General features: G+C 53.3%; 1 protein-coding gene across 11 annotated transcripts in view; it reads right to left on the bottom strand.

Moving 5' to 3' along the window:
• CACNA1A (calcium voltage-gated channel subunit alpha1 A) overlaps positions 1-16679 on the bottom strand; it is a 416980-nt gene that overhangs the window by 20902 nt on the left and 379399 nt on the right. For all 11 annotated transcript variants that reach the window (XM_074384539.1, XM_074384541.1, XM_074384546.1 and 8 more), the window contains 5 exons: positions 16268-16351; positions 4642-4758; positions 4239-4304; positions 3953-4068; positions 829-979 (listed from right to left, as the gene is read on the bottom strand). In XM_074384539.1, the coding sequence (XP_074240640.1) occupies positions 829-979; positions 3953-4068; positions 4239-4304; positions 4642-4758; positions 16268-16351 (534 nt within the window). The remainder of the gene's footprint in view (positions 1-828; positions 980-3952; positions 4069-4238; positions 4305-4641; positions 4759-16267; positions 16352-16679) is intronic.

The following is a 16679-nucleotide window of genomic DNA, read 5'->3' as shown; positions in this document are numbered from 1 at the left end:
ACCCGGCCTCAATTTATTTATTTATTTATTATTATTATTTTTTGTTACCAGGCTGGAGTGCAATGGCGCGATCTCAGCTCACTGCAACCTCTGCCTCCTGGGTTTACAGGCAATTCTCCTGCCTCAGCCTCCTGAGTAGCTGGGATTACAGGCATGCGCCACCATGCCCAGCTAAGTTTTTGTATTTTTAGTAGAGATGGGGTTTCACCATGTTGACCAGGATGGTCTCGATCTCTCGACCTCGTGATCCACCCGCCTCAGCCTCCCAAAGTGCTGGGATTACAGGCTTGAGCCACCGCGCCCGGCCTATTTATTTATTTTTAAAGAGATGGGTTTCACCATGCTGCCCAGGCTGGTCTTGTATTCCTGGGCTCAAGTGACCCTCCCACCTTGGCCTCCCGAAGTGCTGGGATTACAGGCGTCAGCCACTGTGCCTGGCTGAAGTATTTCACTGGGTCTCAAATGGGGGAATTCTGTCCCCGACCCCCACCCCCATCCCTTGGGGGCATCTGGGAATGTATGCAGACATTTGTGGTTGTCGCAGCAGGAGAAAGGGGTGCCGTGTGCTGCTGGCATCTGGTTGGGGGAGGACAGCGATGCTGCTATGTACTGTGCAGGCACAGCGTGACCCCACCCCAAAGGATCAGCCAGCCCCAAATGTCAACAACTCTGAGTTTGAGACACTCAGGGTCGCCTGATCCTAGGCTGGTTCAGAGAAGGCTTGCAGGGAACAAACCTTTGACACAGCCACGTTCCAGAGAAACCCACTCCCCTGAAACGGAGACAGCCTTAGGGAGCCCACCCGGCCCTCATGGTGTCCAGACTTACCAGAAATGAGCAGAGGAAGATGAAGGAAACGAAGTAAAAATAAGCAAATTCATTGCCACACTCTCGAGTCAGGATGCCAGAGTTCTTATCACACGGCTTCCCGCTGAGGCAGGAGAGCATGATGTTGTGCCACGCTTCCCCGGTGGCACTCCTGAGGACAGGGAGAAATCAGAGGCTCGGGCACCCAGCCCCGACTGGGCACCAACACCTCCCTGGGAGGTGGGGCACACATGGGTTCTGGAGCTGGCCAGGCAAGTCCCAGCTGGACCACCTCCTTTTTCTGGGAGCTGTGTGCTGAAGTCCACGGGGAGCTTTGAAAAAATACCAATACCCCACCTCAGCAGACTTGGATTCAGTCGGTCTAGGGTAAGATTTGCTATGTGTGGTGTGTGCCTTCCCTTCCCTCCTTTTCCTTCTCTCCCCTCTCTTCCTCCTTTCCTTCCTTCCTCCCTTCCCTTCCTCTCTCTTTCGACAAGGTCTTGCTCTGTTACCCAGGCTGGAGTACAGTGGCACAATCACTGCTCGCTGCAGCCTCAACCTCCCAGGCTCAGGTGATCCTCCGACCTCAGCCTCCTGAGTAGCTGGGATTACAGGCACATGCCACCACTCCTGGCCAATTAAAAAATTTTTTTTTTGTTGAGATGGGGTCTCAGTGCATTGCTCGGGCTGGTCACCGGTATGCTTTAAAAGCTCCCCTAGGCTGGGCACGGTGACTCACACCAGTAATCCCAGCACTTTGGGAGGCTGAGGCAGATGGATCACCTGAGGTCAGGAGTTCGAGACCAGCCTGACCAATATGATGAAACCCTGTCGCTACTAAAAATACAAAAATTAGCTGGGCGTAGTGGCATTCGCCTGTAATCCCAGCTACTCGGGAGGCTGAGGCAGGAGAATCGCTTGAACCTGGGAGGCGGAGGATGCAGTGAGCCGAGATCGCACCATTGCACTCCAGCCTGGGCAACAAGAACAAAACTCCATCTGAAAGAAAAAAAAAGAAAAGAAAAGCTCCCCTCCATTCAGGTGACAGTCATCTCATAACATATTCTCCCTGGATCACTCTGTTCCAGGCATGTTGGGATTCTCACAGTCCTCAAACATGCTAGCCACACTCCTGCCTTGGGACCTTTACACAGGCAGTACCCTCGGCTCGCACGGCCCTTCCCCAATATCCACATGGCTCCCTCCCTTGCCAATTTCTCTCAAACGTCACACTTTCAGAGAGGTACAACCTACCAGCCCTCTCTTTTTGTTGTTAGATTAAAAATACGTATTTTGCGCCGGGCGCGGTGGCTCAAGCCTGTAATCCCAGCACTTTGGGAGGCCGAGGCGGGTGGATCACGAGGTCGAGAGATCGAGACCATCCTGGTCAACATGGTGAAACCCCGTCTCTACTAAAAAAATACAAAAATTAGCTGGGCATGGTGGCACGTGCCTGTAATCCCAGCTACTCAGGAGGCTGAGGCAGGAGAATTGCTTGAACCCAGGGGGCGGAGGTTGCGGTGAGCCGAGATCGCGCCATTGCACTCCAGCCTGGGTAACAAGAGCGAAACCCCGTCTCAAAAAAAAAAAAAAAAAAAAAACGTATTTTTTATTGTGGCAAAATACACACAACAAACAACCATTTTGAAGTGTACAATTCAGTGGCATTAAGCACACTCATATTATCATGCAACTATCACCATTATCTACCTCTATGGCTTTTTTTTTTTTTTTTTTTTTGAGACGGAGTTTCGCTCTTGTCACCCAGGCTGGAGTGCAATGGCGCGATCTCGGCTCACCGCAACCTCCGCCTCCTGGGTTCAGGCAATTCTCCTGCCTCAGCCTCCTGAGTAGCTGGGATTACAGGCACGCGCCACCATGCCCAGCTAATTTTTTGTATTTTTAGTAGAGACGGGGTTTCACCATGTTGACCAGGTTGGTCTCGATCTCTCGACCTTGTGATCCACCCGCCTCGGCCTCCCAAAGTGCTGGGATTACAGGCTTGAGCCACCGCGCCCGGCCCCTCTATGGCTTTTTAAAAAATAAAAAATATATATTGTTCTTTTTGGAGACAAGAGTCTCGCTGTTCCCCAGGCTGGAGTGCACTGCACAATCATAGCTCAATGTAGCCTGGAACTTCTGGGCTCAAGCAATCCTTCCGCCTTAGCCTCACAAGTAGCTGGGAATACAGGTGTGAGGCACTATGCCCAGTTAATTAAATTTTTTTTTTTTTTTTTTTTTTTTTTTTTTTTTTTTTTGTAGAGGCGGGGGTCTCACTGCCCAGGCTGGTCTCAAACTCCCGGGCTCAAGCAATCCTCCCACCTCGGCCTCCCAAAATGCTAGGATTACAGGCATGAGTCACTGCACCCAGCCCTATTCCCTTTTATTCTTGCATTTCATCCTTTTTCTAGCATCCTTTATAATTTGTTCCCTGATGATGTATCTTCCCCATGGGGATGTTAGCTTCCAAAGTGCTGAAAATGTTTCTTTTCCTCTTCTCTACTTCCTGCTGCATCCTCGTTTCTACAGCGGTGCCTGGCATGCTGTAGGTGCTCAATAACCCTCCACTGAACGAGTGAAGGAACTTTGTGCGAAGCCGGGATGACCAACCCAAGAATCAAGCCTCACGGTCTGTAAGCCTCAGGTTTCTTATCTGTTAGGGCTGCCAGGAATCCCTTCCTCACAAGGGGGTCAGGAAGATTCAGGGAGATAATGCCTGGAAAATGACCTTCATGACTACATCCCGGGGCCCTCTGGTTCTGCCCTGCTAGGATTCCTGGGCCTCCAGACACCCATTTCCAGCCTCAAGGGGAAAAGAAGGATAAATGCACATCCAGTCACCCCCTCGCCGGAAGAGGAGGGCACGCCCCCTACCGGAAGAGGAGGAGGGCACGCCCCCACCGGAAGAGGAGGGTACGCCCCCTACCGGAAGATAAGTAGGAGGGCACGCCCCCTACCGGAAGAAGAGGAGGAGGGCACGCCCCCTACCGGAAGAGGAGGAGGAGGGCACGCCCCCTACCGGAAGAGAAGGATAAAGACACGTCCTCCATTGGAAGAGGAGGACAGATTCCCTATGGGAACAGAAAGATGAAGGCAGGCACCCCCACCAAGGGAACAGAATTATGAGAGCAGGCCCCCTTCTCACCGGAAAAGAAGCATTAGGGCCTGGAAGAAGGTCCGGAAGTTATTGTGCTCGGTGATTTGGAAATCATCTTCGTCACTGTCCTCGTCCTCCACATCGATTCCGATGTTGCCAAACACCTGCGGAATTCGAGGGTGATGACCAGGGGCTGTCGTTCCCCGAGTGGCTTCTGGGAAACCCAGCTCAACCTCCATGGCTGCTTCTGTGGACCAGGCTTCTCTCACCCATCCCTTCCTAAGGGTGGCTGCCCTCCTTGGGAGACTGGGAACCTTAGGGGTGCAGGACTCACCTGCATCCCGATGATGGCATAGATGAAGAACAGCATGGCGATCAGCAGACAGACATAAGGCAGGGCCTGGTGGGAAAAGAGGCAATGAAGAAGGGTGCTGGGGGTCCCTCAGCCACATCATCTTCCTCCCTTGTCCCAGTGCTCTGCCCCACTGGGTTGGGTGGCCACATGCTGCACTAGAGTCCTGCTGGGGCTGGTGGGCGTCTCTGGGGGCCCTAGGATGAGGGCTTTACAGCTCTGAAGACACACCAGGGGTGGGAAGTTAGACAAGAGCCCTGCAGGTAACAGATTCTCTGCATGACTATATCATAGAGGCACTTCCGATTTGACTTCTATATTCAGCCAGAGCATGGGGGTCGCCTGTCTTCTTAGCCCTGGACCAGCAGGAGGAATGAGGACTCACCTTGAAGGACTGCACAAAGGTCCAGAGAAGAATGCGGATGGTGTAACCCTGACGGAGAAGTTTGATGAGCCGGGCAGCTCGGAAGAGGCGGAGAAAGCTCAGGTTGATGAAATTATTCTGGGGAGACGGAGGAAAAGGGGTGACCATCCACCCACCCCAAAGGGCTCAGAGCCGTCACCACTCACAGAGGCCCCTACATGAAGCCAACCAACAGGAAAAAAGCAAGCCAGACCCCAAATAAGGAGGGAGAGAGAAAGCACTATTAATGCAATGATGCAGAGGAAAAACTCGAAAAAGGAACGAAGTTGGGAGAGAGAGGGTGGGAGGGAGGAAAAGGCATCAACTCAAAAGCATAAGCCCTCCCTGCCAGCCCCACCCACAATGGGGAAAGGAAAGAAAAAGGAAGGAGGAAAAAGGAATGGGGATGGGGAAGAAATAACAAAAGAACAAGAAAAAGAAAATACATCAGAATCATCCAATCAGGAAAAAAATCGAGATGGTTTTTGTTTCTCCCAACAACCAAATGCACTGAGACGAAAGGACACAAGCCGGTCAAGTTGCGGAATCTATCACACGTGTACAATGCACAAACACCAGGGCAGGGGTGGGGGTGGAGGTCGCCAGCACGCTCAGGCCTGGTGGACATGTGCGGGTTCCGAGGGCATGTTACGCTCCGGGCCAGAAATGCATCTGTCACGGGACTCACCGGGCACCCTGCCCTGCCCTGCCCTGCCGAGCTGCCCACCCGCTCCTGCCCGCCCTGACCTCACCCCACGGCCAAGAGGAGCAGCGGCTCGAGCCAATTGGGAGAAGCGGAAGAGCATCTTTTCTTACCCCCTTGGCGAGCGGGAATGGGGAGGACGGGAGGGAGCTGGGGCTGTTCGGCTGCAGGGTGAGTCCTCGCTGCCCGCTGAGTCGGAGAAGATGCATTTGGGGCCCTTTTCCCCCCTCTCAGGGATGGCTTCTCAGCTTCTGGGGCTGGGTGGAGTAGCACGGGACCAGGCCTGCAGGAAGCAGGAAGCACTCAGCTCCCATGGGTGGGTGAGCTCAGAAATCAGCCCAGGCCCACCAAGGGGCGGGTGCTGGGGGCCGGGAGGTGGGGCCATCCCTGCCCCCAGGACCTCCCTGGGTGGCCACTGCCTCTGCTCAAAAACCCCATCTAGTCACTGCCTCTGCCTCCTCCCACCCAAGCTAGAAGAACCGGGGGTCCAGAGAGTTGGGGGGCCAGGGAGACCAGCTGGAGATGGTGGACGTGGACTGCCGGTGTTTTGTGACCATCGCGGGGCTTCAGGGGACCTTGGTTGGGGGGTGTGAGGCTCAAAGTCATGTGTGGGCCAAATCTGGCTAATAAAGCTGTTTTGTTGGGCCTCAGCACTGTTTTTTCATTTGTCCTTGTTTTTAATTAAAAATTATTGCCGTTGTTTAAAAATCAAGAGCGTTTTGCCCACCAATCTGGCCTTCTGGCAACCCCAGGCCTGCTGCAATTGCTCCCTGGAAGCAGGCCACATGCTCTCTGGTTTTCTAAGGTCCTCGAGTTCTAGAAATGGCACCTGCTTTCCTGGTTGACTGGTGTCTGCTTGGCCGCCAGAGGCATTTGCGTTTGAGACCCCAGCCTTGGGCAGACGTGGAAACCCTTCCTCACTGGCCAATACCCAGCAGGTTGAAGGCAGGAGTAGAGGGTCTCCCCAGTAAGGGGGCCTTCACCAGACTTGTTCTATGGGGTTTGCAGGAGCCCTAAATACAGGCCACATAGCAAGACTGAACTTGACCTAAACTTCATCCCCCTAAATGGCACAGGGTGACCATACATTCACAGCCTCCCTCCTGGTTTCACAAGTGTCCTAGTTTGGGTGACGCATTACATGGGAATCCTACTTGGCGGCTTCCAGAGGGCTTCCCGGCCACCACATCTGTGTCTTGTGCTAGCTTTGGCCTGGGAACTGAGAGGCAAGGACTGGAGTTGAAGGAATTTCTGAGGCTGACAAGAGGCCTCTGGGTCTGATAGCAATGTCTAGGACACTCTCTGGGACACATCCGTGTGTCGTTAGGCCTCCAGGGTGGGGAAGGGGGCTTGGGGATCCTACCCTGACCACAATGCGCTCAATTGGTGTAAGAATGTCTCCAGTGCCTTGAATAAGCCCCCAAACCCAGCTTGGCTAAGAGAGTCACTCTCTGTGCCCTGCTACCCTGACCCCCATCCCTGCCTGGCCAGCCAGCTCCACCTGGGGATGGGGCCGATGGCTCAGGTGTCCCCAGCCCCCTCCCGTTCAACCCCGGAGTACAAGCCATCCCTTTCATGGGGCGGATCATAACATGTGGACTCGGCCAGGCATGCAAAGGCAGGCAGACCCTGGAAGCAGCCTCAGGGGGAGTTTTGGGGGAGAGCAGGGGAAGCTTGCAGCCATGCAGAAAAGCCAAGGATCTGGCAGGGAGATGCGTGCAGAAAACATGCTTCCCTTCTTGGAGCCAAGAGGGGGGAGGAGACACACGAGGAGGGGAGGAGTGAAGACGGGAAGGGTTCGGGGCAGTGGGGCAAGGGTACTGGCCTGCCCCTCCACCCTCCATCTCTTTCTGAATCTGTACCAAGTCTTTCCACTGCCCCCAGAGCTTCTGGCAAGCTCCCTCTTCCTGGCTTCCACGTTTCATTCCACAGCTTGGGAGGTGCGGCTTCCTCTCAACGCCTCCCCTGAACTTCCTGGCTAGAATGTGACGGGGGTGGGACACAGCCCCTGGAAGGCACGAGGACAGCGTGCTTGTGGTCTATCCTCCTCCAGCACCGTGCTCAGGTACCCCGCAAGCACTCAGGATGGGGAGACCATCCACCTAAGGTCTCCAGACAAGTTGTGCCACTGCACACCTCACCTCCAAGCTCCAGCCCCCATAACGACCCACCTGTCTGACTTATTTCTGAATGTCCTAAAGGCACCTCAGACTCGCTATGCCCACACCTGTTCTCTTCCCCCAACCTGGCTGTTTCCTGGCACTCACTCACCTCTATCTCCCAGGTTTGTTTGTTTTTTTTTTTTTTTTGAGACGGAGTCTCGCTCTGTCACCCAGACTGAAGTGCAGTGGCACGATCTTGGCTCACTGCAACCTCTGCCTCCCGGGTTCAAGGGATTCTCCTGGCTCAGCCTCCTGAGTAGCTGGGACTACAGGCACGCATCACCATGCCTGGTGAATTTTTGTATTTTTATTAGAGACGGGGTTTCACCATGTTGGACAGGCTGGTCTCCAACTCCTGACCTCAGGTGATCTGCATGCCTCGGCCTCCCAAAGTGCTGGGATTACAGGTGTGAGCCACCCACCTGTCCTATCTCCCAGTTTTAAAACACACCTGAGACTCCCAGGCACCTCTCATCCCATCAGTTCTAACCTGATCTTTTCCTGGGTCCTGCAGAGATCCATCTGAGAGGAACAACTCTCCCACTGTTCTCTGTTTTCCACTGTCAGCGCTTGCTGAGATTCCTGGTGCCCACCTCCAGGCCAGCATCCTGTCAAGCTGTTCCCTGCCCTGCAACCAGACTGAGCTTGTCTAGCCACATGACCAGTCATGTCTCCCCTGCTTCCTGTTCTCCCAGGCCCTTCCTAGTGCTTAGGAGAAAGCTGGAATTCCACAACAACGCACCGCCCTCTCCAGCCCAGGGTCCCGTCCCCTTCTGCCGTCTTTAGCTGTCTCCAGGTCAGTCTTTCTCTGCTGTCTCTGCACCAGCCACACTCCCTCACTTGTAGATCCCCACAGGCTCCAACCCACCACAGGGCCTTTGCACATGCTGTCCTGGGGCTGGAATGCTCTGAGCATCTCTCTGTGCCTTGTCAATGCGGCTCAACCTTCAGCTCTCAGCGCAGGTATAATTTAAAGTGGAGTCAAGGGGTTATTTGACCAATGCCTGCCTCCCCCACCTGACTGTATGTGGTGGCGGTGGGGGACATTAATGGTGTCTGCTTCTGCCCATAATTCCATCTGTGGCACCAAATAGGGCCTCATGAAATGTTTGGTGGGTGAGTGCATGTGTATTGCCGGCAGGGAAGGGATCCCAGGGCAAAGATGTCATTAGGGCGTCTGTCTAAGGGACAGTAGGGGAGGGGCAGAGGCAGGTGAGATTTAACAGAATGAGGAGTGTGCAGGGAGCTAAGTGGGGGAGGGAGGGAGATGTGTGCAGTGTGTACTGGAGTATGGGTACAGGGTGGGTAGATGTAGCAGAGAGGAGCAGTTTGTGTGTGTGTGTGTGTGTGTGTGTGTGTGTGTGCACGACTGTGTGTGTGACACAGCGACAGGGACAGTGAATAAGAATTAGAGTCTGGGTATGGTGGCTCACGCCTGTAATTCCAGCACTTTGGGAGGCTGAGGCGGGTGGCTCACACCTGTAATCCCAGCACTTTCGGATGCTGAGGTCAGGAGTTGGAGACCAGCCTGGCCAACATAGTGAAACCCCATCTCTACTAAAAATACAAAAAGTGGCCTGGCATGGTGGCACGTGCCTGTAATCCCATGTACTCAGGAGGCTGAGGCAGGAGAATTGCCTGAACCTGGGAGGTGGAGGCTGCAGTGAGCCGAGATTGTGCCATTGCACTCCAGCTTGAGTGACAGAGTGAGACTCTGTCCCCCCAAAAAAGAGAAAATTAGAGAATGAGAGAGAAAGAAGAGAGGTCATGACTATGTGCAGTGTCTGTACATGCAGTGACTGTGTGTGCAGTGAACCTGTGTGCAGTGACTGTGTGTGTAGTGTGTGTACATAGTAACTGTGTGTATACTGTGCACAGTGACTGTGTGCATAGTGACTGCATAGTGTGTGTAGTGACTGTGTGTGCATAGTGACTGTGTGTATAGTGACTGTGTGCATAGTGAATGTGTGGGCAGTGTGTGTGTATATAGTGACTGCACAGTGTGCATAGTGACTGTGTGTTTGCAGTGATTGTGTGCACAGTGGCTGTGTGTATTGTGACCCTGTGTGTGCAGTGACTGTGTGTGTACAGTGACTGTGTGCACAGTGACTGTGTGTGTAGTGACTGTGTGTGCAGTGACTGTGTGTGCAGTGTCTGTGTGCAGTGTCTGTGTGTGTGGTGTGTGTGTGCAGTGACTGTGTGCGGTCTGTGTATGCAGTGTCTGTGTAGTGAATGTGTCTCTGCTGTGTCTGTGTGCAGTGTCTGTGTGTAGTGACTGTATGCAGTGACTGCATATGCATGCTCAGTGACTGCAGTGACTGTGTGTGTGTCTGTGTGCAGTGACTGCATGTGCATGCTCAGTGACTGTGTGTGCAGTGTGTGTGTGGATAGTGACTGCATGCAGTGTGTATGCAGTGACTGCATGTGTAGTGACTGTGTGCATAGTGACTGTGTGTGCATAGTGACTTGTGATAGTGATTGTGTGCAGTGACTGTGTGTGTGCAGTGTCTGTGTGTACAGTGTCAGTGTACAGTGTATGTGTGTGTGTGGTGTCTGTGTGCAGTGTCTGTGTGTAGTGACTGTGTGCAGTGACTACATATGCATGCTCAGTGACTGCAGTGACTGTGTGCAGTGTCTGTGCAGTGACTGTGCATGCAGTGTCACTGTGTGCAGTGTCTGTGTGTAGTGACTGTGTGTAGTGATTGTGTGTGTGCAGTGATGGCATGTGCATGCTCAGTGACTGTGTGTGCAGTGTGTGTGTGGATAGTGACTGCATGCAGTGTGTATGCAGTGACTGCATGTGTAGTGACTGTGCATAGTGACTGTGTGTGCAGTGACTGTGATAGTGATTGTGTGCAGTGACTGTGTGTGTGCAGTGACTGTGTGTGCATAGTGATTGTGTGTGTGCAGTGTGTGTGGATAGAGACTGCATGCAGTGTGTATGCAGTGGCTGCATGTGTAGTGAACTGTGTGCAGTGACTGCATGTGTGCAGTGACTGTGTGTGTGCAGTGACTGTGCATAGTGACTGTGTGTGTGCAGTGTGTGCAGTGACTGTGTGTGCATAGTGATTGTGTGCAGTCTGTGTGTAGTGACTGTGTGTGCAGTGACTGCATGTGCATGCTCAGTGACTTTGTGCACAGTGTGTATGTGGATAGTGACTGTGTGCAGTGTGTATGCAGTGACTGCATGTGTAGTGACTGTGTGTGCAGTGACTGTGTGTGCATAGTGATTGTGTGTGTGCAGTGTCTGTGTGTAGTAACTGTGTGTTCAGTGACTGCATGTGCATGCTCAGTGACTGTGTGCAGTGTGTATGCAGTGACTGCCTGCGTAGTGACTGTGTGTGTAGTGACTGTGTGTGTGTGCAGTGTCTGTGTGCAGTGACTGGGTGTGCGCAGTGACTGTGTGACTGTGTGTGCAGGTGTAGTTCAAGGCCCCAGGAAGGGGCCTCACGAAGCTACCAGACCTGAGCCTGACACTTCTGAGCTCCCCTGCCTGAGAGTCTTTGCCAGCACACTGCCTGGCCTGCAGGTCTCCATCAGACTTGGAGAGTCAGGTCTCTGCTGGTCAAGGCCAAAGACCTTGTGACTTTGAGATGGAGGGTTGGGGATAGCAGGCTGGAGAGAGCCGGAGGGGTGAGGATGGAGTTGGCAGCTTTCCTGGGGCCTGGGTTCCATGGAGCTGAATGGGGGACAGCAGCGGTGAGAGGTGGCCAGGAATGGATTTGCCTCCATTGTCTCTGAGTGTACGGGACGTGTGTGTGGAATGGGGTGAGACACAGAGGTGCTGCACTGGAAAAACCCATCCCTTCCTCTGCAAAAGACACAAACCCCAAACAGAAAAACCCCATTCAGAACCCGATAAAAACAGAAAATCTGCAGGAAGTGGGAGGCACAGGGCTGGGGGCGGGAGGACAGAGGGAGAGACAGACAGGAGTGGAGGGGTGGGGAGAGCACCAGGCATCCCACATTGGAGAGGCAGGGTGTGGCATGCAATGCCTAGGCAAGGAGATGCGTTCACAGTTAATGTAAGGCATTTAGACTTCAGAAAGAAGTAAGACCAACCGGATTCTAGATGCAGATGTTGAAGATGAGGGGGAGCGGGCGGGCGGGGGCAGTTGGGGAGGCGTGTTCAGCATTTTTTAGGTTGATTTGTAACCAGTGCCAAAAGACCAATGGGTTTCGGTTCCCGGGCGGGGAGTGGGGGTGGTGGTGGCGGTGGGTTAGGAGATAAGTCATTGGTGTATGAACACACAGACCACGTCATGGATGAACAAATGAATTTCATAGTGCATTTTGATTGGATGAGTTTTTCAGACGGCGTTGCGCCAATATACAGTTTTAAGAGCAGGCATGAAAAGAGACAAGACAAGAAACAGAGTCATTATCCATTGCACACAGGGCAAACCCACGTCACCCCGGCCATTTGGGGGCGGCAGCTGAGGCAGCCTTGGGTAGTACTGCCACAGGCCCTCTGCCCCGCCCACCCCAGGGGCCTGCCCTCCCAAGAGCCTGCCATTTCCTGCCTCAGCCTGGCCAAGCCCCGGCCTCAGACCTAGTAGGCTTACCTGGGAGGCAGAAAGGAGCAATTGAGACCTCCTTGCCTGCCAGGACATGCCACTCCCTACTCCGGGCTGGGAGTGAATTGTTCTAGAAGGGTCCAAACACCCAACCACTATCTTTCCCGTACGCTGATTATATAATTCAGGGCCAGCTAACAAAACTACATACCCCTTCACAATAATAATAACAATAGCAATAACAACCAGAATAATAATAACCAGCTATTATAATAATAATCAGAACACCTTTTTTTTTTTTTTTTTTTAGCAGGTTCTGTGCCAAGCACTTCACGTTGATTTTTTTTTTTTTTTTAATTTTAAAGATGGGGTTTCACCATGATGGCCAGGCTGGTCTTGAACTCCAACTCAGCCTCCCAAAGTGCTAGGATTACAGGCGTGAGCCACGGCGCCCGGCCTTTTTTTTTCTTTTTTGAGACGGCGTCTCACTCTGTTGCCCCGGCTGGAGTGCAGTGGCGCAATCTCGGGTCACTGCAACCTCTCACCTCCCGAGAATCAAGTGATTCTCCTGCTTCAGCCTCCCGAGTAGGAGGGATCACAGGCACCTGCCACCATGCCCGGCTAATTTTTGTATTTTTAATAGAGATAGGGTTTCACCACGTTGGTCAGGTTGGTCTCGAACTCCTGACTTCAAATGATCCGACTGCCTTGGCTTCCCAAAGTGCTGGGATTATAGGCGTGAGCCACTATGCCCGGTCCATAGATGCTTTCACTTGTTAAACGTTCCCATCTCCCTCCCTAGAATGTCAGAGCTATGGGAGCAGGCATTCTGCATTCTTGGTCTGTTTTGTTTGGCACCCCTCCTTCCCGCTCTGTCTCCAGCACCTATAACTATGCCTGGCACACAGTAGGTGCTCAATGAATGTCTTTTGAGTGCATGCATCAATGTGAGTCTTGCAAGTGTCTGAAATCGGTTGCAATGGTTAGCCTCACTCTGTATGAGAAGAGGCAGCACAAGCTGTTGAAGATCAAACAGCTGGTAGGGAGGCTGGGGGCTGTTTCGCTACTGTAGCAGTCCTGAAGTCCCTCACCACCTCACGCCACATCTTCCTGCCAGCCAGGAGAACAGGCTATCGGAGCCTATCCCTACATCTGTTTTACTGGTGATTAAAGGTTTCAACTAACCTCCTCCACCCCACCTGCCCTTCTGGGGAGCTGGACCACCCCTCCAACCTCTTGACCCAAAGGGACATTGGTGCAAGGTTGTCTTGTGTGTACCTGGATGGCAAGGTATCCTGACTGCCAGCTGGAGCTCCAGCCCTCTCTAGAAACTCAGGACAGCAGAGAATGGCCAGGTGCGGGCAACTCAGTGGAGAGAGCCCTGGGTGGGCCAGGACCCTCGAGAGGAAGGTTTCAGGGATAGGGTGAAGGGGAATGGGAAATTTCTGGCTCACTGGAGCTGAAGGCAAAGAAGTATGTATCATTTGGCTGTGGGCGCTGGGGACACATCAAAGAATGCCCCCCCCCACCTTTTTTTTTTTTGAGATGGAATCTCACTCTGTCAGTTGCCCAGGCTGGAGTGCAAAGGTGCTGTCTTGGCTCACTGCAACCTCTGTCTCCCGGGTTCAAGCAATTCTCCTGCCTCAGCCTCTGGAGTAGCTAGGATTACAGGCATACGCCACCACGCCTGGCTAATTTTTGTATTTTTAGTAGAGATGGGGTTTCACCATGTTGGCCAGGCTGGTCTCGAACTCCTGACCTCAGACGATCCGCCCACCTCAGCCTCCCAAAGTACCAGGGTCACAGGCATGAGCCACCGAGCTTGGCCTAGAATGGCCTCTTTTGTGTGGTTCCCCAGCCCCTCCTGGCCTTCTAGGATGGAAGAGCAGGCAAAAGGATCCTTCTCTGTAGGGGAATCTGACTAGGACACCCCAGGGGCTGTCAGTGTACTCTCAGGAGTCATCCAGGCCTGGATTTGTGACCTTGGGAGTGTCCTTCACTTCCCCAAGCACTGAGAATCAGTTTCCTCTCTCTGTCTCTGTCTCTGTCTCTCTCTCTCTTCCTTCCTTTCCTTCCTTCTTTTTTTTCTCTCTCCTCCTCCCTCCCTCCCTCTTCCTTCCTTTCCTTTCCTTTCTTTTTTGAGACAGAGTTTCGCTCTTGTTACCCAGGCTGGAGTGCAATGGCGCGATCTTGGCTCACTGCGACCTCCGCCTCCTGGGTTCAAGCAATTCTCCCGCCTCAGCTTCCTGAGTAGCTGGAACTACAGGTGTGCGCCACCATGCCCAGCTAATTTTTGTATTATGTAGATAGAGATGGGGTTTCACCATGTTGTCCAGGGTGGTCTTGAACTCCTGACCTCAGGTGACCCACCAGCTTTGGTCTCTCAAAGTGCTGGGGTTACAGGTGTGAGCCACCGTGCCTGACCGAGGGTCAGTTTTCTTATTTGTGAAATGGTGCGACACCCTTGTCCTCAAGCACGACCACACCTAGATCTGCTCTCCTGACTTCTCTGCCTGCTCTGAGCATCATATTCAGCTTCCTTCCAATTTACCTTGGCCAATGGGAGGCTCCGGCAGGAGGTAATGGACAGGGGGAGAGAAAGGTTGGCAGGTTTATCCCCCACTGCTCTCTGTCTGCTTTGGCCCTGGTCTGTCCCTCGCACTGACAGGACAGCTCCCACTTGGTGGCTTCTCCTTGTCTCTTGCTCAGGTTCCCCCCCGACTTCAGCACCTGGGCAGGTAACAGCTCCCCACGGTGGAGGCTGGCCGCTGGGTACCTTGCCACCCTTGGGGATGTCCTTCCCTTCCCCTCCACCAGTGGTCTCTGCATTGGGTGTTATAGGAAGCAGAAAAGTTCCTCTTTAAAGTTTCTTTTCTTGTTAAAGAATAAATCCTAAGTGTGCTAATAACTCTTTGTTAAACTCTATCCTATGTAGCTATTAGACATGCCATGCTTACAGACACGTGGTACATTCTATGTCCTTGTACTTTAACCAAGATATCTGCTGGATGTGCTCACAGGCATGTCCCAGCTCTCCATTGCTTCTACCTGTACAGAAGAGTGTTAAGCTGTTAGCCACTCGGGTTTTGGTTTAGATTGTGAGATCTGGCTCCAGCCAATGGAGATCAGACACGGCCATAAGGATGACCCCAAATGCGTAAGGGATTAATTTGCACGCATTCCCTTTGTTCTTTGTACTCTCGTGGCACAATGGCTACCAGGAATACCCTTTCTGCAGTCCAGGAGGTAAAAATTGTGTTGCTAAAATATTCTTTGCCTCAGTGCTGATTTTTCTTTGCGGCACCGAGCATCTGCTTCCAACAGGTGTCTTCAGTTGACACCTCTGAGGGAATTCTCTTACGTGTTGAGACCAAGTCCTCTACCCGAGCCCAATCCACGTAAACCGCTTGGCACAGTTCCCTGGCACACAGCAAGGCTGCGATTCTTGTGAGCTACTGTTACTTTTATTGTTATTCAGAGGACACCGATGTCACCCTTGACCCTTGGCTTTGACGCCCTTTGACCACTGCTTCCCCTGCAAGGATCTTCCACCCTCCCCCCGATCTCCTGAGGGCCCCCAAGCCTGGGCTGACTGGCAGATGGCCAAGGAGAGGGTCTGGGACAGGAACGCTGGGGCTCTGAGTCTTTCAGAAAAGGGGAAGGGCAATATGGCCTGCGTAGCTGCCACAGAGAGGCCCAGAGACGCCCCATGTTGGGAGTCTCCCAGGCCTGGGGCTAGAGGGAGGACATCCTGGGGACCCTCCCCCTAGAGCCTTGGGAGTCGTGTCCCCACTCTGGCCTGAGGACTGTGGCTCTCCCAGAGGGTTGGTTCAAGCAGAATTGACTTGAAACTCATTCTTTCTGGGCTCCTGACACGGTGTGGTGTTTGGGGGACAGGCTCAGCTTTGAGAGCTTTTAAGTGTCTCAGTTCTCTCAATGTGCTCATCTGCATTATTAATTCTTAGGCCAGGATGCAGGGAAGCCCACCCCTCAGTACTAGCCCTACAGCCAGGGTTTGGTCACCCCCATCTTCCCACGATGCCCTCCTGAGGGGCTGCCCTTGTCCCTGGGTCCCCAGGTCTCCATCTCTGGTCGTGGCCAAGTGCTGGCTCAAGCCAGCTGTGGCTGTTGGGACCCACTACTTCTGGGGCCAACCTCCCTCCCCCACCTGCCACCCGCCTCATCCAGCCCAGAGTTACCCAGAGAGAAGCTGGTGGTAGACTTACCCCAAACTCAGTCACGAGGATATCGGTGATGCTGCCCAGAACAGTCACAAAGTCGAAGATGTTCCAGGCATCGCGGAAATAATTCTAGAATGGGGACCCACAAGACAGAGATGCCAACAGAGGGCTTGGTTCCCCGGCCCCCTAGGCTGGCCAGGGGCATGTGAGGGGCACAGCTGCCAATCAGCGGAGTGCCCGGGATAGCTGTGGTTGTTCGAAGTGCTGTGGCAAGGGCTGTTCAACATCATCTGTGTTGAGTCTCCCTCCCTGGGGACCTTCCCATGATTGGCCTGGCTCCAGAGGGGGCCTCCAGACCCTGCTTCAGCTGCACCGGGATGGGGCTGCCCTTCAGAGCTGTGGCCTGTCTCTCTAGCACTTTTGAAGGCTCCTGAGACCCCAGGGGCTTTATAAATGA

This window comes from Saimiri boliviensis, chromosome 14 (assembly GCF_048565385.1).
Source record: "Saimiri boliviensis isolate mSaiBol1 chromosome 14, mSaiBol1.pri, whole genome shotgun sequence".
NCBI lineage: Eukaryota > Metazoa > Chordata > Mammalia > Primates > Cebidae > Saimiri > Saimiri boliviensis.
Note: the sequence above shows the minus strand (reverse complement) of the source record. Positions and strands in the feature narration are given on the sequence as shown.